At 38.8% G+C, this 23,316-nt stretch overlaps 1 protein-coding gene across 7 annotated transcripts in view; it reads left to right on the forward strand.

The window, feature by feature from the left end:
* Positions 1-23,316, forward strand: part of PTPRC (protein tyrosine phosphatase receptor type C) — a 59,181-nt gene that overhangs the window by 117 nt on the left and 35,748 nt on the right. For all 7 annotated transcript variants that reach the window (XM_042820194.1, XM_042820195.1, XM_042820198.1 and 4 more), the window contains exon 2: positions 79-196. In XM_042820194.1, the coding sequence (XP_042676128.1) occupies positions 130-196 (67 nt within the window). In that variant the 5' untranslated portion in view covers positions 79-129. The remainder of the gene's footprint in view (positions 1-78; positions 197-23,316) is intronic.

The following is a 23,316-nucleotide window of genomic DNA, read 5'->3' on the forward strand; positions in this document are numbered from 1 at the left end:
TCCGGTTATTCTCCTTTTTGGTTCAAGTTTTGCTGCAAAATTATTTTACAGAAAGATAACACAAATTTTGCTTTCCAGAGAGAGACACATGCTGCTTCGTAAGGATACGTCTGATTTCCAGAAATAACCATGTTTTTGCGCCTTAAACTCTTGGCATTTGGTGTTGCCTTTCTGTGCCAGGATGCTTTTGCCCAAGGTAGGTAGCAATTGATATTTGCTTCTCTAATTTTAATCCCATAATGTCTTTGTAGAATTCAAACAGATTCTAAGCTTTGTTAAGTGGAGATAAAACATCTTTATTCAGCAGCTAGAATATAATTGAATGCAATGGTGTCATAACCTGGATCTGGAAAGTTAACGTATGATGTACAAAGCTAAAATGTCTTCCGCACAGTTGTGGGTTTAGTAAGACTTTTTAAAAGAAAAACAAAAGATTCGTAGTTGCATTTAAAAACACATAAATTGATCTCTTGTGAGAACACACATTATCTTTATGTTTAGTCTCAAAAAACATTACTTTGTTTTATGTGCTTAAGAGCTGTAAGAAACGATCTTCTCATCAATTTAAGTACTCCCTGATCTGAGAATCTACCCTAAGCTTCTCAGTTTGATTTTTACAGCAGTGTGGTTAAGACAAAAAGTCTCAACATTGTAAGGTAGTTTCTATAGCTGAAAAATTACATTTATGATTAATTAGTTTTTAAAACTGCTTCTAGATGTTAGCCCAATGTAGATGAATTTGTCACATGCTGTGAGTAGTAAGTAAAGCAATTAATTTTGAATTAATACTTACTATAAAGATAATTTTATGGATCTGTTTCAGAAATTATTTTCTTGAAAATAACATGCAGCATTTTGTGTCTAAGTACCTTCCATCAATATTTAATGTAACGCGGGATTACAGCAGACACAAAGTTGGCACAAAGTTTGTTTTTTATTAAGTACTGTTCACCCTAAAAATGGCCAAGAGCACATTTTCTGCAAGTGCAGATTATATGCAGTGCTGAAATATCTTCTCACCTACATTAAATGTGTATGTTTCTGTCATAACTTCACTTTAGTAGCTCTCTGTTGCTGATGCGAGCAAGAAAATGATCTGCTTTTAGTTGATAACTCACTAAGAGCATTTAAAGTCTGAGCATTCAGCTTTCCTGTCCTTCAAAATCTCTGAAAAGAGTCAACACTGAATAAATGTGGTTAGTAGCTGCTGCATATTGTAAGAAAACAAGTGAATGCTGTATGGTAAAGAATCTTTTCCCCTTCTTCTTCTTCTTTTTTTTTTTTTTTTAAATCTGCTGTCCTACTTTCCATTTTATAAGACTTCCCACTGGTCTCTTTTTCCAAGAAGGGCAGGTAACTGCCTGCTCTCTCTGCCACCCCACACAGTGGATGTGTTAGCTAACGGAGAGGGCTGGAAGACTCAGAGGGGTAACATTGCTTTATTTCAAGAAGTTCAAATAGTTATTTTCTCTGTCTGCAGACAGCAGTCTAGCTTGAGCCAATTCCTCTCTATGCACTTTTACTAAACAGAAGAACCTCAGAGTAAGGATATGTTTCAACTCCTCTCTAGAGCACTTAAAGCAATTAACAGTCCGTTGCAGTGTCAAGTATTCAACCTCACAGACCTTGCTTTCACCATCTAGTTTGGCACAGGCTTATGTGAGAGCATGGAGCTCCTCTTTCTCTGCCTGGTGTTACATTTCTAGAGATCCATCTGCATATTTTTCTATTTAACTTGCATTTTGGTGTTCAGAATTCATTTATATAAACCATGGGTGGAGTGGGAATGGTAGGAGCAGGTGGCTCAGAGAGGCTGGTTCTCCTATCATGGTGGCAGCAGAGCCACTGTGCATCATCATTACTGTGCAGATTACTCTGCCTGGTGGCTATGGGCTACTGTGCTGCCTGCTAGGAAGGTAGGAAGGAATTTCTTATTGTATGAGCAACAATAGGAAGAGGTGACATGGGCTTTGGTTTTATGGTAAGACAAATTTCAGGCACTTAATTGTGATGGTTGTGCTTTGGGACTTATTTTCATATTTTTTTGTTGAAGTGCCTTGTAAACATTTGCACTGCTGAAATATCCCATTAAATTCCTCAGTGCAGTATTTCTTAGTCTGTCATCTTCCCCCACTTGAAATAGCAAGCTTAATGAAAATCTGTAATTGCCAGGTGCTTACTTATTAAAAACTTTGGTGTAAAATTGATAAAAGAATGTGCCCTAATATCGATGCTGACTTTCTGATCAAAAAAGTCATACTAACATACCTGATGCAATGCAACCATGATGTCTTTTTGGCAACAAAAACAGAACAAAACAAAGTAACAGCAAAAAATCATTTGCTCTCTTTATATAGATAAAAAAGAAAAAAAAAAGTTATGCTTGCAAGCATTTTTTTTCCATTAGCTCTTTAATGTAGGCTTCTGTCTTACACTCCGCAAATATATTAGCAATTTAGCAGCTTTTGAAAAGCTTCACTCACTACTGAGCCACTTCCTTACTTTCAGGAAGTTAAATAATTGCCTGACAGCTTTCAGTGAGACTTTTTTATTTTCCATGTGAAAAGTACTGACTTTCAGTAAGCACACAGAAATCTGAGGCTGTGTAGTCTCCATGCAAAAGGGCTTTGGATGTTTCCATCTAGAATTTTTGTGTTTTCCTTCTCCAGTCATCAGCTTCTATATTGCTCAGGCAATGGGTTGCTGTCTATCCCTCTAGAAAGGATTTAGCAGACCTAATTTTTAAGTGGCAGAACTTAGTAATATTGGCTACTAGAGGTTAAGTGGAGATTCTCAGGCAGGAGGATAGGCATTAAAGTAGAAGGAAGTGAAATCTGGTATCGCTGGAACACTCCCTTTTCACATCTTGCAGCCTTGAAATGCTTAATTCAGAATCAAGACTTGGTTTATGCAGTATGGTGTATAGGGCTGTATGCATGGCTGTATGCAGGCCTGCTCACTTCCTGGGCTGTCTCAGACACAAACCAGTTCTAAGCTGTAAGCCAATCGGTTTTCTTACAGTAATGTACTAAGGAGGACACGTTATTCTGAGCACTGCACCACACCAGCATGGTTATGTGGTTTCTGGACAAGAATTAGCTAATTACTTGGACCAAATGTGTAGTTTTCTTCACTTGGCCCTACACAAACAGAATAAGCTGATGGCTAGCATATTGGTGTGGGATTTTGATTGATAACTGCAGATAAGGTGAGACACTGATTAAAAGCTAATGGGATTTTCTTATGTTGTATGGAAGAAACATTTGCTAATCGTTCTGTGTTAACTTACATCACTGTCATACCATACTGAGAATGTTTCACCAGTATAAACCTAAAGCCACAAAACTGCTGTGCAGAGGCTGAAGATCCAGCTCTCAGTGGCAGAGAACCATTACCTATAGTTTTAGTTTTTCTTTAGATAATGTAAGTTTGGGTTCTGAAGAACAAATCAGCAGTGAATATGCTAGGAAGGTCACATATACAGTGGAGCTGAAGAAATGAAGGGAGGAAATGGCATGAAGTGACTTCTCAAAATGTTCCTTGCATTAGGAATCAAGTCTCTACTTGTCTAACTCCAATGACCTGTCTGCAAAACTGTCTGCTGCCATGAGAGTGTATGCATGCATGGAACAATGAGGCAGCCTGCATGCTGAAGCTGTGACTGCATTGTATTACTGCACAGAAGTCATCCTGTTTTCTTTTCCTGAGCCAATTGCATTGTAGCAATGAATATACCACGCTGGGAGAAAGCAAAGGAGAACAGCAAGCCACAAAAATGTTCTGTCCTCTGTTTGCACTCTTGATTTAGTTTTAAGAGTTAATATTCATAGGCATATATCTGCCCCCCCCAGGTAGGTGAGTGAATTAACTCACACTTAACTGTGCTGTGTTGGCTTGATGTCTCATCATGCTTATTTAACTTCCTCATTTAGCACTAGTTCAAATGTCTGTGTTACCCTGCATTTTGCAGTACACCTCCCCAGTCCTACTTCTATCACTCCCCTTTGTCACCATTCCTATTCTTCCCATGCTGCCAGCAACAGCATGCAGAGCAGCCAAAGAGGGGACACCCAATTTGGCAATGGAAAGAGGCACTGCAGAAAGGTTCTGTATGCTCAGCAGGGCTTGCTGGCGTGTGCTCAGCTCCTTGGCTAGGAGTGAATGCCTTACAAACTCCAGCAAGAACAGCTCCGTGTCAAACAGAATATCTGTGTGTTGCTCCAGGCAGAAGCACCCTTGTGTTGGCTTCTGGGATCAGGACTGCCTGCACTTTCTGGGGGTCCCTGAGCTCTGCCACCTTCTGCAGCGTGTGCAGGTGTCTGCTGTTGGCATTTATTCATCTTTAACTGCATATGAATAAAAATGAGTTATTTCTTTTAATCAGACTTATGAACTACAGAACTTTAAGAATATTTTGGGGGCATTTGTAATAGCTCTTGAAAGCTAAGGCTGAGCCCTGAATTTCTCCTGTGCAAAGACAGGAGTAGAAAATCTTAAAGTGGCAAAACTGACTTCCTGTTGTAAATATCAAGATTAAAGTTACTTAGACAATTTTGAAAGCTGTCCCCTGTCCACCCCTGTTTTTACTTTTCTGAGGCAGTTGTACTGTGTGTCCTGATATATTTCTGGGCTACCCATACACTTGTAAACAGATCGTGTTCACTGGGGTTTCTGAAACTGTTAAAATATTTTATCTATTTCCAGGTTTCCTTTTCTTTCAAGTAAAGCAGTTTGGGGCCCTCAGTGCTGAGATTTTAGAAACTAGCTGTGAGCACTTCAGTACCAGCTTACATTATCTGTAGTGTTGTATGGCTAACAGAATCCACTTTTTTCTGCTCTTTCATGCCTCCACAATAAGTTCTTCCACTTACTCCCTCTGTGACAGTACCTCTTCAGCTAGCCCACTAGCTTAGTTTTCTATTCTCTAGTTTCAAAGACTTCTTTTACTATCTCTCTGTCCTCCATTTTTGATCCCAGTGCCCTGGCACAGAACTCTAGATGTATCTTTGTTGTGGGTGAATGATTTGTGTTTGTTGTTGCAAAGATGTGGACTCTCTGGAGCAATATTTTTAATTGCCATCTGAAATAGACTTTTTTCCCTGACAAAAAAAAAAAAAAAAGAGAAATAATCAAGCTTAGCTGCCTAACAGAAAAATGGAACTTTGCAAAAACACTGTACAATCCATAAGCAAAGAGCTGTTTTTTATATGAAGCATATCTGTCTTATACAACCTGACATACTTTGTACTCAAGGAAATGTAGGGCAATAGGGAGTCTCAACTGAGATGAAAGGAAAGTTTATGGCTAGTAAGGCCTTTCCACAGAATCATATGCATTGCCTCTGAAGGGAGTATTTATCATCTTAGCTCCTGAACTGTTTCTGTGTGCTTGTGAGTTAAGGCGCAAGTAGGTGGAGAGAAGAGGGAGACAAATGGTAGAGAGTAGTTAAGCTTCTGGAATAAGATGTAAGAGACAGAATCAGCTACAATCTAGGCTGTTAGAGAAACTCATGGTGTTGTCTTCATTTCTCCAGATCTCAGTTTCAACATCTGTTGAGCTGAAGCAGTAATGTTGCAACATACAACATCTCAGTTCAACATCTCACGGGTGTTGTCAAGGGAGAGCTGATGCTTTTGTGCCAAGCCGTGCTATGCTTAATGTCAGCAAATCTGAAATTCTCAAAAATGTGATCACGTCAACTGTAGTTTCCATTTTGAACAACTCTAGATGAAATAACGGAAGTCAGTGAGAGCTTGTGAGACACAGGAACAGGGCCACCAGCTTTGTACTTCCACTGTCTGCAGATGAGATGAGACAAATGTGCCAAATGGGCCACAGCTGTGAAAGGCTTTGCATTGCAAAGCATCCTCCACGTTTTTGCAATGTAGGTGTGTTAGGAGTTTTAGTGGTAGCATTTATAAATATATGTCAGCAGCTCTAGAGAACTGCAAGCCAAACTGAATCCACTTAAAATCTCATGCTCACATAACACAAGGAAAGATGGCCAATACTGCTACTATAGCAAATCAGCTAATCAGGAGATACAGCTCAGAAGTCTTAAAAGACATGTAAATCACATTCATGTCCACCTCAGAGAAATCTCTGGTTTTTAAGGAAGTTTGGGTAGAGTATCTGGAGGATTTCTTAGTATTCTTGCTCTTTCTTGGAAGAATTCAAATTATAATGAAACACATTTATTTTTTAAATGCACACAATGTTTTATATACACTGTACTTGATGGCAGTGACAGAATATTGTCTCTTCTAAGCAATATACGTATTCCTCCATCCCCAGTAATGATCCTCATGTGTGTGAATTTGCACACCTGCACAGTTTATCTGTGTTGGTAAGTGGAGAGGGAAATTTACAGTACTTGAGGCTGCCCAATATGTAGATGAAGTAACTTAGCATAGTTTGCAGTTTCATTAATGCTTCTGTGCTCAACTGTGATGGCTCAACAGAACTGAAAGACATTTCTACATCCTCCACACCTGCAGCCTACTGTTCTAGCCTGGAGTGTCAACTGTGACTGGGGGAGCAATGTGAAATAGCAGCAAGATTTACTTGGTATTTGATCTAGTGGTTGGCAGCCCTGCCTGTGGCAGGGGAGCTGGAACTTGTCCCTTCAGGTCCCTTCCAACCCAAGCCATTCTGTTATTCTGTGATTAAGTAGCACTGCTGGTTTTGCTGTTCTGGATTGCTAGTTAAAGAACTTAGAAGTAAACATTTCTTAAGAGCTACACTATGCACTCACTCTCCCTCTGAGAAAATGCTAGGAATAATAACAGCTTAACCCAGTGTCCACTTGGGTCAGTATATACTAACAGAGAATAGAATGACTAAGCACGGAATGAATATTCAGCAGTGGAATAATGCTGAATACAAGGGATGTGGTTCAAATAAATGAATGCAAGATCTGTAAGGAGTTATTTATCCTTCATACTGATCAATCCAAGTTTTGTAATACTTAGAGAACGCTTACGAAACTTAAATAAAATACAGTGAATTTTGACCTCCTGAATTTGCCACTTTATACTTTTAAGATTTACCTGTTCATGAGGATTTTGAAGTGATAAAGTAGGTAAGTTTTGGTATGTTTTTAAGATAGCTATGTATGGAATCTCACCTATGGAAGCCTTTAAATGAATGCAGAATGTACTAGGTTCATTGAAAATCACAGCAAAGCTCAGGATATAATGTTCTCACATACATTCCAAGATTTGAAGGTTAGATTATTAAAAAGGATAGCAAATGAGTCTTTCCTACTGTGATTAATGCTGAACTTAAGGGCCACTTGTCATAAACCATTGACAAGTTATGATGTGGAATACCGATAACCAAAAGTCATAAAACCATAATACCACTAAATTAAGATGCAGGTTTTTTTGCACCATTCTGAATTAAACAGAGAAGCTTTGTGTTTTAATGTCAGGAAGAGAGCAGTGTACAGCATGGAAATGATTCTGCTACAGCGATGTCAACAAGTGTGTTGCCATTGCAGGAGAGTGCCTTAAATGGCAAGGGAAATTGCTTGCAAACCACAGCTTCTAAAAAGCACTCCCCACTGAGCAATGAAGGCAGCCTAGAGGCACTGCGCATGCCAGAGCAGCCATTTACAGCTGCTGTCTCTGCAGTTGATGCTCTTGGTTTCTTTTTGCAAGAGAACTGCTTCTCACCCAGTTTTTCCTCAGTGGTGCTGTCAGTGGAAAGTCTGTGAAGGCAAGACTCTGAAACTTTCTAAAGTCTTACAAAGTTTATTTTATCTTTGTGGTTTTCTTTGTGGTTTGCTGATTTTTTTCTTTGGTTTTATATTAAAATAAGAAAATAGATTCCACTTTTTTTTTTTTTTTTTTTTTTTTAACCTACCTGAGATTGCTAAAATGTAAGTGCAGTTTTTTGTTTGCTTTCCTGTGAATGCTGCTTGAGGAGACACCTCTGCTTCCAACTGTCATTGCAAAACACGTGGGATGAGTTTTTTCAAAGGAGAAAATTATCAGATTTTCAGAAGATTTCCACATATTGATCACTGACGTGAAAAAATTGAGTGTGCAGCTACAAGTTAGTCTTTCCTGAAATTTTTTCTGCAATTGTGAATATTGAGCACTTGGAAAATTGGGAGGGAGCTGCTTCTGTGTGTGAGAGACTGTGCAACCAGCGTTCACATGAGTGCAATGAGATCAGAGATGTTCAAACATAACTTGTGGGCGAGGTGCTCTACTACTATGGGATGAAATCAGAGCAGTTTCTGGTCTGATTCTGGACAGCTTGGACATTTCTTAAAAAAAAAGAGTGAAATAGAGGGATGAGGGAAAAGCAACAGTGGATGTGTGCCCATCAAACAACTTGCATAACCCCCTGTGCTATTTCCTTTTCTGAAAAAAGGATGCGCAACATCTTATTCAGTGCAGCAGAGAACTCAGTAAATTACTCCCAGGATTCAAACTAAAATCTCCTGTGTAGGTCCAAATGTTTTAATTCTCATACACACACTTGCACTTTTGTTTGGGAGAGCATATGATCTCACTCCTCCGATATTCAATTCCTACAACAGATACTCTATCTTATGTAGAGAAAATGAGCTAACATGAATAGCATCTGCATATGAAAACGAGAGACTGCATTTCATGTTTTGGTCAGTTCCAAAAATTTTTATGTTTTGGACATTTGAATATGTGAATGCTGAATACAAACAGTATTATAAACAGAAATGAATTCTGACCCATCGTTGTTCTGAAATATTTGCTTAGACTAGGGGGAAAAAAATCACACTGATATTTTTTGAAGAAAAAAAACTAGAAAGGACAGAGTACAGAATTACCTTTCAGGGGTGCAGAGGATGACATCCTATTTCTTGGATATCATATGGTGAGCTCTGTAAGCAGGAGCTCGAGGAATTGCCTCTAATGAATTCAAGCTTGACACGGATCCACAGTACAACATAGAAAATTGTGGAAATATTAGTTGAAGTCAATAGAGGTGTTGGGTTTTTTTTTATGCTAGTGTTTGTGGAATAGGTTGTTGCTCATTTGCTGAGTTGGAGTTCCTTGGGGCCATAAGAACTTTCAGGTTTGAGACGTCTGCAAGTGTGAGTAATATGATTTTGTTGTGAAATGCAAAAGATTTGGAGTGGCTGTGTTTGCTCTAAACAAAGTAGTTGGTCATAGCATATGGCTGCAAGTAGACTCCCAAGTGAAACTGATGTAATGGCTGTTTATTGTCTTGCTATAAAATCTGAGCTCTATCTGTTCTGTCAGCTTATCTCCATAACAGTGAGCAACACAGGTAGCAGGAAATGGCTACATAACCTGCTTCTCTTTATAAAAAAATCACTTAAAATTTTTATAATAGTCTTTGAAAAGCTCTCTACTGATTGACAGAGTAATAAGTGTTTTAATCTGTGGTTGCTACCAGATCTTCACAGTATTCTTAGATGCAATCATCTTTTTAATGCAGTATTTTGTAGTTATAAGCAATTAATGTTCAGAAAGCAGTTCTGATCAGATATGAAGCCAAATGGTGCAAGTGGTTTAAGAGAAGAGATGGGGTGCTGGGACTGAGATGGCAGTGGGGAACAGGGCAGCTGGAAGGAGCAGGTGGAAGATATGAGAAACTGGTAGAAAACCAGACCTAGGCAAGAACAGGCAAAAGATGGGAATGCAAATGGTCTGCTTAGGGATCAGTGGGAAAAGGCAAGTATGTGATAGGAATCACAAGTCTGAGGACCTGGTTCTGCTTAGATGAGAAAAGAAGATAGCTCTGTTTTGACAGAAAATACGGTTTGAGCAAAGACAGTTCAGAAAGGATATTTGTAGCTAGAAGTAAGAATTGCTCATCTCTGTGTTGTACTCAGCGAAAGTTCAAGTTTCAAAACTTTTTTGCTGTCAGAAATTTCTTCAAACCTCACTTATAAAAGTCTTCTAGCACTGTTGAGCACAGCTGAAAAGGTACTAATCCTGTCAGTGTTCCTTTAACCCCCAGAACAGACCTGAGCAAGGAGAGAGACACAACCATACTGATAGAACTTTGAGAGAGCAGCCTTGTGCCATTTCATGGCATTTCAGTCATTTTTCCGGTGGGTTGTTTGGTTTTGTTTTGTTTTGTTTTGTGGGTGAGCGATATTTTTAATAACTGCAAAAGCACATGCATGAAAATTGCCAAGCTAAGCATTCACTTTTCAGGGAGCAGCTTTGTCTGTATAATGTATGGCAGCTTTTACTGTCACTTACTGTTCTCCCATGGTACAATTTTCTTTATGCAGAGAATGAAAATATATTTGGTGTATTTTTTGGTGTATTTCAGTGTACAGTTCAGGCTGTGAGGCTGTGTTTACTGACTCATCATTCAAAACCTTTTCTGCAGCAGAAGTATTACTTTCCTTTAAGATTTTCAGTAGTGTTTTCATCCATATTTCAGCATCCATAAGAAATGGATTTTCTTATTCATTGTGACAAAATGATCTGAAAAGGAAGTTTAATGTGAGACCTAACTTAAACACATCTCTTACTTCATTTAATGTGCTGTTTTGAAGGATTCCCCTTTGCTGTAAATCGGGTTGATGTAGTGAAGATAAGAACCTGTTAAATGCAGAGCAGTACTTACAGCTTACAGTACTTACAACTTACAGGTTGCTGTATGAGAAATTTAGCCTAAGATGATTTTATAGCATCACACAAGCATTCTGAGATGAGCTGGAGCATAACCCTGTTACCTGAACAAGCATTTTGTTATTTAGCTATGACATTTCATTTTGTGATGCCCTGCCTTCCTAACTCTATGGCTCATGCACAGAGTCACCAGAAGGTATCTGCCCTGCATGCTTAAGTGTATTTCTTCATGTGCTGGAGCGATCTGTGAGAACAGGCTGACAGATCTCAGTGAATGTCCCTAGGTTTTAGGGAAGGAAAAGAACTAATGCTTTGCTCTGATAGTTCAAATGGATGTTTCCCAACTCTTGAATAATACCAGTGCTTCCCAAACCGTGTCTTCTGAAACAGTTTGTGTGTAGGATTGTATTATAAAATAGTAATTATGCATGTAATTATATTGCATAGATCCATTCTATCGCATAGAATGGCCTGGGTTGAAAAGAACCATAATTATCATCTGGTTTCAACCCCCCTGCTATGTGCAGGGCTGCCAATCACTAGACCAGGCTGCCCAGAGCCATATCAGCCTGGTCATGAATGCCTCCAGGGATGGGGCATCCACAGCCTCCTTGGGCATGAAGAAAATTGAACTCTTTCATAGCTACTCTCTGGACTTGTGTAACATAATTAAAGAATTAGTACTGACATTCTTTTGACTGTGCTGGTTTGTTTTGCTAAAACATCCAGTCCTTTGTGGTAGGATATTGCCAAGCTCCCCCCATACCTGCGCCTCATGACCCAGCACAACTCACTGGCAGCTGTCTTTCCTACTTAACTCTGGGAATTATGAATTAAGCCTACTGAAACTAATACATATTTTTAGTGCTGTTATTTTGGTATAGTTTTCTATTATTGTGTATCAAATTGAACATTTGTTGTTGTTTATTTGAAAAAGGCCTTCAAGTGTTGTTTCCTGAGGTATTCTTGCTACCTGCAAAGAAGAGCAAAACTTTTTAAAGGTTTCCGTTTAGTCGAGCATAGAACTGACATGAAAATGGCAAGGGAATCCTGCTTGAAAATATCCCAGTTTATAATCAAATAAACCCTAGTATGTTTTCAGTTGTAGTCTTTGTTTTTATGTCTTTATTGAGCATCAAAATTTGCTAAGTTGGATTATTTGCTAAGTTGAATTATTAAAATTTGAGTGCCAAATATTGTAGAGCAATATCTTGAGTATGAGAGGTATTAAAAGATTTAAAAAAAAGGTCATTTTTAAAAATTTTATTTTACTATTTCAAATATTTTAAAATTAAAGTCCCTAGCAAATTATTTGTTACTGCCTGTATATACTGCTATACTGTTAAAATAAGAATCAGGTGCTAAAAGATATTTTGATCTCTCTTGCTTGCATTAGAATCCTTGCTGCACAACACTTTTGTCAGTTTTTTTTGTATCATTGTTGAAGCTGACAGAAGCTTTCTTGATGGATAGTGTGGGCTTTCTGAGGACCACCAAGGCTCCTAAATCTCTGCTAAGTTTTGGAACTTTTAACCTCTGGAATGGCATACAGTGAATGTGTGGACATATCATAACTTGTACTGATAATTGCAGTTTTGATGTCAGAATAAACTATAGGCACTGTGTGTTGTTTCTGTTCCCCCCCTTCCCCCCCGCAAGGAAGTACATGCAATTCTTTCCTACACAAGTAATGCTTAAGTATTAAGGGCACAATTGCTATTTTACATGTTAGTCACCAACTTCCAGCATTTTAGGACAAAGAGAACTATTTAAAAATCATTTTTTTCCCCTCACTCCTCTCCAAGGAAAGCACTTGCAGTCTGTTGCTCTCTGATGACCTCATAGTTTCTGATGTCAGCCAAAACTAGCTGAGAGCTTAGCTTTTCTGGTGAGTTACCCAGTGCTTGACCAATTTGCTGTGTGGTCACCTGCCTCCTGTCCCTGACTCTAGATGTTGATCAGGGCCCTATAGTAGGAGAACCTGAGAAGTTTCTAATTCTGAACGAGTTTAAAGTTATACAAATAATGTCCTTTGTTTTCTCAGTGATTATGTCAGATTAATTTTAAGGGACAAGCACTAGCACTGATTCATCAAGATAGAGGTAGCATTTTTATCTCTCTGTGAGTATGGAAAATTACCTGACCTTTGATAGGTGTTTTGATAAAAGCAGACACAGACCTATATGAGTTTCCAGGAAGTGTAGGCAGAAAACTATCATTCTTCCACTTACAACAACTACAGGCATTTCTTGAGGGGAAGGAATTCTTGCCCAAAGAAGTTGCTGAGAAAGTTCTCTTTGGAGTAAGCATATTGTGCAGAATCAATGCAGAGAGAAATAAACAGTATCTAGTTAAGAAAACTCTTTTTCCAATCAGAAAAGTGCATCAATAATCATTGAGATCCACTACTATAATGATTATGCAAAAGTTTAAGAGCTAATTTCAGTTGGATTCTTTTAAAGTGTGGATAATACGTGTCAGTAGCAACCTAAACACGAAAGATTTAGTCTCTTGTATGTATTTAAGCAACCAGTATTCACAAACTGTTAATGGCTTAATAGTTCTTCATAGTGTGTGGCTTTATGTATTTAATTAGAAAAGCAGTAACTCTTCCTGCATGCTAAAGGCTTTAGAATAGGTCCAGAGTGCTGACATCCAAAAGGTCATCTAGGAAGGTGGTGGTGGTTGAAAAGAAATACCCTGGAACTTTTTCCAAGTAAGAAAAAGCAAAAAGGAGAAGCAAAAACACATGAAGAACAATTTTTAAAACTTAGAACTTTTAAGTTGCTTGTAAATTTCATTTTTATAAAGAAAGTAGCAAACAAGCAAAAAAATACTGAACAGTGCAGAGAGACAGACATGTCTAACACTGATTTATGTGCAAAATAATCAATTCATTTAACGTGTCTTAGAAGCCAGTCAGCCAAATCGTGCAAACTCTGTTTATCAGTCAACTGCAGAAATCCTGGTTTAACCTTCTTCTTAAAGTACTGTCACTCTAGAAGTGGGCAGCCACAAGAACTGTTCCTGAAATTAGCAAAGGCTAGCAGGGAATGATGCCATGGAAAGTCCTTCTTCCTGAGAGAAGACTGCTGTCGGCTCCAGAGGAAAATTTCTGCCTGCTTTCAGGCAGAGGCATCAAATTGGAGTACAAATGAAAGGGTAGCTGGGACAGTTGGGTAAGATCAAAGAGTGATGCCTTGCAGATGTTCTGCAGCCATAAGCAAGTTAGAGAAGTGCAAAGAGTAAGTTAAGAGCAGGGAAATAATAATGCAAATAACGCTGGCCATTTTGCAGCATGGGTCCGTTTAATAAGCGTACTTAATTTCATAGTCTGGATTTTTTTGTGGTACTGCTGGAGGCAAGTGCAAGTGAGAATTAGGATGATGAGGACTATGATGATAGGTCTTAGCAAGGTGAATTTTTTTTAAAGGTGATTTCTGCTTTCCTTGTGAAAGAAATTCAAATCCAAAACCAAAACAGCTCAACCATGCTGGTGAAGAACACTCCTGATCTGTGCCGTAGGTCAGAGTGGTACATCTCTTTGAGCCCTGTCTGCGTGTCAATCTGAGCACACATAATAGCGTTTTCACTGGGGGTGAAAATGTTATGATGTGACGTGGTTGCAGTGGTGGTGCAGTACAGAGGCAGATGACAAGTCTCACTGCAGGAAGCATGATCGTTAGGGAAATGATCTGTCACAGAACTCATTGTAATGCCATGTTTCAGAACAAAAAGGGCTTCAAAGCTTTAAGCTCAAAAACAAACTCAAAACCAAACCCCTATGACTCCTTCCCATACTGAGACGGGAGATTTCACTCATAATGAAGAATACTGGGAATGACTGACAGCACCTGATGCGGAGTATTTGAAGTATTGGATGTTGGTTTCTTGTTTGTAGGTTCCATCTAGAAGCTTCGCAGTGCAGTTACTGGAGAAGAAGCCAGTTTGACTGCAAATAGGTCCTAGCTTGGTTTCTCAGCTCACTGTATTTATGACACAGTTCTTTTTATGTACCTGCTTACTGGATTCCAGTTCTTTGATGATTCTTTGCCTAAAAATATATATATTTAATATGATTTAGAAGTTCAGTGTTTACAATTTTACTAGTGCATATTTTTAGTATTGCCTTCGATGCTTTTATTGACATAATAATCAAATTGCTGGGCATCAGCTGAGCTCATGTCTTCTTTACATGTGAAGTCTTGCTCTGAGGATAATAGAGCAAGTCAAAAAGTTTCCTTAGAATTTTTATACTGGGATAGGAGTTTTCTGCACAGTACAGAAAAAAACATGGTCTAAACCATGCTGTACACATTCTCTGTATCTTGGGGAGTTTTGAGGATTCTCTGGAGACATGAGAATCGTTCATAATCTGCAAAATCCATTTCCTGCCACTTTCTTGGCTCACAAGGCCAGAGGCATTTCAAGGACATAGCCAGGTCTGTTGCAGTAGCTCTGTGCTGTCAACAGACTATTAATTTATCAGAATGAACTTTCTGTATGTCTTTATGTAAATATCCTTATTTTCAGTGGTACTTATGGTTTACCTATCTGAGAAAATTCACAAAAATCAACTGGCTTATTTTGCTGTTCTCTAACGTTTGTAAATCTGTTAAGCAGGCAGAAATAATTGTTTTATTTTCTAAACTTAATACTTTTTATTTTTTTTTATTTTTTTTATTTTTTTAAAGAGGGGGAAAGGGAGAAGCCTTGTGGAAGCAAAAGGAGGAAAAGAATTTTTCTCTATTTCCCATTTGCAAGCAATGTTCAGCCACTTCTAGGGAAGCAGACTTCAATACACATAGTTGTTGTACTTCCACAATCACCATCTCCCTTTCTTCTTGTTCCCCCAGAATTTATTTTTTAACACGTCATCGTGCAGCACAGGGTATGCTATGATCTGTTTAGAACCTTCCTGGCTGTTTCTTCCCCACCTCTTGCTCCCCCCTCGTAATGCACCTTGTGTGGTAAGGGGGCGTGGGAGTGGGCCTGTCTGCTGCACCAGCTCTGCTCAGCAGCAGCCAAGATGCTGGTGTGACAGTGCTGTTCTGACTACATGTGCTGCTGTGGGGAAAGTTAACTCCATGCCAGCCATATCCCCCCAAAAATACAAAGGGAGTTTTGGAAAGACTGCATAATGAAAGTAATGAAACATTAGCTACTTTGCTTCAGTTGATGTCTTTGAAAGTGTCTTTTAACTTGGATCTGAAAGAAAATAGTAATATTAAAAAGCTTTCATGTAATATTCAAGTTCCAATATCTTTCTCAAACAGCTGTCTCACGGATAAAAGTTTTTTTCAAAGGTCCAAGGAACAATACTGTGGGGAAAAAGTGACCAGATACCTAGTACAGATAACAGATAATGGGCTATTTGTCTGTGTTGTCACAGTTTGTGTTGACTGAAATATGATTAGAAGAAGGAAAATATAGTACATTTATTTTAGAATTAATCTTGAACTGGTATATCTACTTTTGACTTATGAACTTTCTCAAAAGCAGGTCTGCAGGGGTATTTCTTGGACAAAACCACAAAAGGGAATAGATATCCTAGGCAATAGTGTGCACCAGCCCTGAAACCTGTTTATCTGAAAGCCTTTGCCTGGAAGAATAATCTTCTGGTAATGATCAATTGCATTGCTAGCTAACTGAGAAAAGAAAGTGGAATATTTCATTGTTAGTCTATAGGCTGTTGCATAGTTGAAAAAAAAATCACATATTCAATATATTTTAATGTATATTAGTAGATTGTAAGCATTTTCTTAAATTATTTCTCAATCTCTAGTTATCATGGCCTACTATCTACTTGAGTGGCTCTTGGTAAGGTGCTTGCAGCTCCTTGTCCCTTGCTGGCAGTAGTGTGGAGGAGGTCATCACAACTAAGTTAGCCAGGGTACCAACTTAAAGAAGCCACAGCTGTACTGAGAGGAAAAAGTACATTGTGCAAAGTACTGGGCAAATCAAATAGTTCTAGTATAGGAGAACCTCTGGATTTTCTGTGTAGAGTGTAATGTTCATGGAAATTAAACCAGAAATTGTTAATTATTAGATGATAACTGTCTCATACTATGATATTTTATGAGACTTGTGTTGTAGACATTGCTGTTGTAGTACTCTGTAGCTAAAGAAATTTGCTGAAGATGAAAAGTGGGTCATTAGGACAATTACTCTTTCTGGTAATTTTGTTTTGCAGAATTCTGTGTTTTCAAGTGTAGACTGAAGCATTAATATTTTTGTATATTGCTACTATTCAGCTTACCTCAGTGAGGAAGTTTACTCATTTGTGGGTTGACAGGCAGCCTTGCCATGGGAAGGGGAAAGCACTAGCTTAAAATGCAAGCTGAGAACTAGCTTGCTAAGTACAGACCAGCATGCTGCAAAAGAGAGATAAAATTAAGGCACCCACATCCTGTGATACCATAAAGTTCTTGCAGAAAGCCATTTACCAGGAAATGAAAAGAAGTCCATTAGTTCCAGATGCTGCTAAAACACCATGGTGCTTAAGTTATGCTTGATTTGCTGCATACAGTGGAAAGCAAACCCTGTGAGCTAGCTCTTCTGATGCAACTTGGGCTTTTCCTGCTGGTGTCAGAGGAAGAGAAAAATTCCATTCTGTATACTTGTCTGCCATATTAATTTTGCAAATTAAAGCGAGTACGTTCCTGTAAATGGTAGTTAATTTGGCTCTTCTTGTACATCTGTAACCATTATTTGCTCTTATTTCCTGTGTCATTTCTTATTTCTGATCAAAACTCATAAATATCCAGCTTTAAACAGTGAAAAAATTGCAACTGTCTTCTATTTCTGGAGTACATACACACTTCTAATGTTTCAGACTTAATGGAAATTGGCATTTCCTTTCTAGTGGTGAGCAGGAATGGAGGTAGGAATTAGATTTCTTTATCTTTAATAGTATATGATTAAATGGAGCTTGGAACAATGGAATGGGTGAACTTGGACATTCCTCTGAATTTAAGTTGGTCATCTTCTGAGAAGAAACAAATTTTCATTAAGCTTGCAAGTCTGTCTGAAGTCAAATGATCTTCCCCCAGTGAAATCTGTTCAAAATTAAGAGGATAATCAGAGTACTATGGCCATGTCTCAGGCTTGCTGGACAACCAGATCTAAATCACGTTACAGAAGGCTGAGCCATCTTTTAGATGGAAATATTTGTGTTGTGGGGACATTGTCAGTAGAGGCAGAGATGAGCTTAACTTGAGCAGATTCATGATGATAAGAAAACAAACTATGCCAGGCAGGAAGAGATCAGCCCCTTGAGCACTGGGGGCCATTGCACCAATGAGGCAGGTTGCTGAAACTGTTCCAGAAGAAGCAGAGAAGAAACCATCTGGGGAGAGAAAAAAATAACATGGCAAGAAATAACAGAACACATATGGCTTTTGCAGTTTTAGTTTTCCCAACGGACAGTTCCATAGGCTGGTGCATGAGCACAAAACAACAGAGCCCTGTTAGACCTACAGCTATCCATGAACCCTTTGTATAAGGCCATTAGTACATTAGCACATAGTCATACACTATTTTAAGTGTTAGCACTGATACATGGCCTGGAAAGGACCACATGAAGACATTTTGTTGGACAAAGTTACTACAATTTTGTTCTGGTAAAGTTCTCAAAATTCTTCTTCCACTTCTTGATGAGCTGGTGAGTTGCAGAGGGCTCTATTTACTTTGTGATAGCTCTAACTCTCTACCAAACCATCAGATGCAGAGCAAGCAAAACTGTGGACTGAATAATGGGTAAACACCAAAACTAGCCTCTCAGTTCTCCCTGTATAGACAGTAACACAGCTAGCTCCATAAGCAGAGTTCTTATAACCACACTTGGTAATGTGCTGCCAACGCTCCTTAGCACTGATGAGGTAAAAGTTGTTTTTCATTAGCAACTGCCACTAACTTAAAACTGTAAGACAAGATACAATTGCCTATGAAGCCATTGTGCTATTTTTGCACAAGGTAAGGCGCCTTCGCTGCTGCCTGGAGAGCAGATGCTCTGGCATTCCTCATGGAGTTTACACCCACAATCACAGGGTGAAAAGCAGAGTCAGATAGTAATTGGTCTCAAGTGAGAAGTGATCTGTGAGGCCAGTGCAGTGGGATCCCGCTCAGCCATCAGCCCCTCACTCTGCAGGGCCAGCTCGGGCCAACTGTGGCTGGATTCCCTGTCAGCCATGTGGAGGATGGCAACTTGTTTTCTTGTGACCTTTGGAGAAGGTTTTCATAGAAGTTCAATTTCTGTTCTCATTCTCAGAAACCCTACTCCTTTGGGATAGCTCTCTACCCCAGGCATCAACCAAAATGAAGAGACAGCTTTTAATTCATTTTTATTTTATAAAATAGAAATTTCTGTGTTACGCTGAGCAGAACATCAAGTGTTCCTGATCCTGGAGCTTCTTACAAAATCATTCTGTGCAGTAAAACAGGAATTCAGTAGACAGTGCTTTACTTTTTAATAGATTTCTTCTTTTGGGGTATGATGCTAATTTAATTTAAATAGTCCAAACAGAAAAGATGCAGCTTTTTTGAATCTTGGGTATAGCGGTCTCAATTGTTCTGCTAACGTTGGGCACAGTTATAAATCATCTTCCATAATTTCAATATGAATGAAGTTTGGAATTTTTTGTCGCTGTGAAGATGAATTGATGAAGTTTGGCTGCAGGTGCTGTAGATTGTGCAGGGTTTTGTTGCAGTTCAGTTTATCTAAGTAACTCCTAACAGCGTGCCCATCTGGTGCAGACCAGCCTGCAGTATGCTCGTCAGTTCCACACTGGAGCTGGTCTAGGCACACCAAGCACAGAAAAGGCTCATGCCTTCCCTAGCCAGCAGAGCTGAATGCTGAATTAAGCCCATCTGTATTTGTTGCTGAGGTGTTATGAGGGATGTGTCACATGCTTATGCCACAAACGTAACAGTCCTCATTCAGAACCTCATCTTAATTTAAACTGCAGCCTTAATTCCTATTGAAGTCAATTATGAGTTTCTGTGAGGAAATGAATATTTACCGCCAGAAATTTTGTCTTTTTTTACTTTGTTCATACAATCAAATTTGTTAGGCAAATATATTCAACGCTTTATAGATGTTCAGTAATCTCTGATACATTCAGAATTTCTGATACATTCCCTTACTTAAAAAGGAAAAAGCATTTAGTTTACCAGCTCGTGAGGTGGTAAATTCATCACTGTTTCAGCCAGAGGCTGGAAAAGTATAGACTGTCAAAGAGTAAAATCTTACCCACGTTTGCACATACTGTGTCTTTCTGTGTCAGCTTTTCCACCTGTCCTCGCAGGAGACATTACACATGCTCCTTCCAAAGTGCTCCATCTGTGTATGTGTGTATACAAATTGCTACTCACTTTACTGCTCACGTAGCTTTTCTGACCTCTCACTTCCAAGTGGGAGTTGTACTTGTGAGATGTGTAGTGCCACTACATACATCTTTCTTACTATTAGACATCAGAAATATTTAAAGGTCTGATAATTTTCCTGGCTTTTACACTTCTGTCTCTATAGCAAGGGTTTAAATTAGTTGGAGCATGAAATTGGATGTTCTCTTGGCTTTGGCCTGAGGGCTTTCTCTGGGTCCCTATACATTGGGAAGTCCATAAAATTCTTTTCCTAAATTAATTCATTTCCTTTTTTTTTTTTTTTTTCTAGAATACTTTACCTAGTATCTTTGATTTTAATTATCTTCCCCACACTACTCACTTAGCATTTTTAGACTAAATTATAATCCAAAACAAACAAAACAAAAACAAAAACAAACAAACAAAAAAAAAGCAAAGATTTATGAAGCTCTACTAAAAATTACTTGCTACACACCAAAGAAAGAAATGTAGGTTGTGTTCCTGTTTTCCTGAATTATTTAAAACAATGCTAAAATTAGTCTCGTTCAGATCCAGAGGAATGTGAACTTTAGGTTTCACAGGTTCTTTTCTTGATTTGGGCACCACAATCCCTGTGAGCCCAGTGGAGTCCTGTTCTGAGCCTGTATTTTCATCTCCTGAAAATTTCAACTCACACTGTCTTTTAGAAAAGAATGGTCATCAGAGAATTGAAAGTGGAGTAGTATGAACTATTTCCTCCTCTTTGTTCTTATGTTTCTCAGATAAATTGCTTGTTTGAAAGTGAGGTTCACGTGCCATGATTGTTTTAATGAAAATGGCAAATTGAGAGCAAGAGAAAAGGATGGATTTAGAATGCTGGCATGGTTGGACACCAACATTGATGATCTGAATTTTCAAAAACAACCAACCAGCCAAATAAGCCAGAAGAGAAGGAAAGAGGAATGGAGAAGCTCCTCTCACTCAAAGCTTTTACTGTCTCCAGGAGGAGCAGTGCATGCTCAGTGCTGCTCTGTAAGCTGTTCACCTCCGTTGCTTCTGGTGTGACATGAGGTGCAGGTCTCTTCTCCTGAGTGCTGGCTCCCTGTCCTGAAGAGGCAGAGCACAAGTTTTGCAATATAGTTTTTGAGAAAGTGTGAGAATTTGTAAGGCATACATGACATTCTGAGGAGCTCAAGTTCAAAGTATTTCAGTCTTTGTAGTGTTATGACTCTCTCCATGCCATTGAGCAGGTGTGGGCATAACTGTTTTTTTTAACACCGTCAGGTCCTTTGACTGCAAGCTTCACGGTTCTTAGTGAGCTTCTAATAACAATATGCCATCTTAGTAGGATAATGCCTTTATCTCCGCTTTGCAGATGATGTTACAGAGGTGGAAATCGTGTCTGGCCACTGATGCAGTAATAAAATGTGGAATTGAAGCACCAGCTTGATCAGTGGGTAGTACTTAGTCCCAGCTTTCCTTATGGTATCTGAATGCAAGATGGATTTAGGTCTACCCATCAAGTATAGGAAGTTTGGCTAATTTCTGCTTTCAATAATAAGATTTTTAAAAAAGAAAAATAATTCCATGTGGTTTTCCATAGGATATGTGTATAAATAGCTCTTAACTGACATTTTTTTAAGGATGTTGATAAGGTTCACTAATTAACTTTTTTCAGTAACAGTGGTAGAATCTGATCCTTGAATGAGACTTCCTAATAACACTGTGTTTTACTGCTTTAAATTGTAACCTAGCAAGTGCACAGTTGACTTAGCTATTGATTGGTGAACTCCATTTATCATAATGTTTTATGAATAACAAAAATGTTATTCAGTTGTGTGTTTGATAAATGGTGTTCATTTGGCTTTGCTGGTCATTTATGGCCTAAACGTCTGGAGGGGAAAAATCAAAAGAGGTTGGTGACCGAGTGGAATCTCTCTCTTGAAACGATGTTTGCTGGCTGCAGCTGCTGCCCAGGGCAGTAAGGAAGTTATCTGGCAGACATTTGATATGGGAATGGCTCTCCAGTGAGCCAGCTGCACATTTTTTCTCAGTGTACTCTATCTTTTTGCAAAACAGAAGCTAGGCATCTATCAGTCAGTGCTGGTTAGGATCTTTCTTGATGCTGGAAGAAATCTGGGTCATGGAAATTGTCTGAAGATAATTTGGAGCACTGCTGCTTGGTGATGTCTCACTGGGATTTTGGGGCACAGGAACTGCTGAGGGTCCTGCTAATCTTGGAGCAAGAAAGTGGATGCTAGATCGCTGGAATTTTTTTTTTTTTTTTTTTTTGTGGGTTTCAGTAGAACCCCTTTATTCTGATTCATAAATCTCTGCTCTAGATAAGGATCCTTCAAAAGCTGAGGCTGTGCAGGCAAAGGAGTGGTGCGCAGTGCTGTGCATGAGAGGAATGGAGCAGTGGCTTGTGCACTGCTCTGCTATGCAATAGGGCCGCTGGCTTTAGGCAGTGTGGGGCTTTTCAGGTGTGTGGATTTAGCCAGTATGGGGCTTTTCAGGCATGTGGTTTGTCATTTGAGGATCCTGATTGTAGCACAGACTTTCTTTAAAGAAAGTGTGAACATCTATCTCAACTTTTGTGTATTGTTTTTCTTTTGTAAAACAAGAAATGTTCCTCTTGTCCACCTTGTCCAAATGAACCCTTTCCCGGCATCCATAGAATATGGCACTGAGTAGTTATTTTTGTGATAGATGAATTATTTCTGCTTTATAAATAAAATATTTCTGCTTAATAAATAAAAGCTAAATAGGAGAAAGCAACCTTACTTTGAAAGTTAGTCTTCCATCTAAACCTCTTTAACAACTGAATGCAATACACATTTAATGTTAAAAAAAGTTATGGAGAAATAAATGTTCAGAGCACCTGAAAATCAACTTTTTATGTCTGTAGCTCAGCACCCCCAGGCCTGTTAGCTGTGTTATAGTTGTTTGAGTCTTTAACACAGCAACAAATCAGAAAAGAGTACTAGTGCGTAGAGGAAAGATCATGGATGGGTCTCTTTTCTCAAAAGAAATGTTCATTTGTTTTTTAAAATTGCTGGCCGCATCTTTTGAAACTCACTTGCTGAAACAACATTCCCAATAGGTACAGAGCTGTTGATCCAAGGATTTCATATTAACATACAGGAGGTTTATGATGTTAGCTGACTTTAGGTTATCAGCGGTCAAAATGCTGCAATTCATATGATGTTAAATTGTTCATGGTTTGATATCTGAGCTGATTAGGAACAGTTTAGGGAAACAGTTTCAGGGCTCATTCATTTCCTTTTGCTGACATAATTATAAGAAGCAATTTGCAGTCTGGAGAGAGATGCGATACAAGATAGCGCTTTTATCTTGAAGCGGGGCAGAG

The sequence above is a fragment of the Centrocercus urophasianus genome, unplaced genomic scaffold (assembly GCF_019232065.1).
Source record: "Centrocercus urophasianus isolate 14NV4802_14NV808 unplaced genomic scaffold, USGS_Curo_1.0 seq_18, whole genome shotgun sequence".
Taxonomy (NCBI): domain Eukaryota; kingdom Metazoa; phylum Chordata; class Aves; order Galliformes; family Phasianidae; genus Centrocercus; species Centrocercus urophasianus.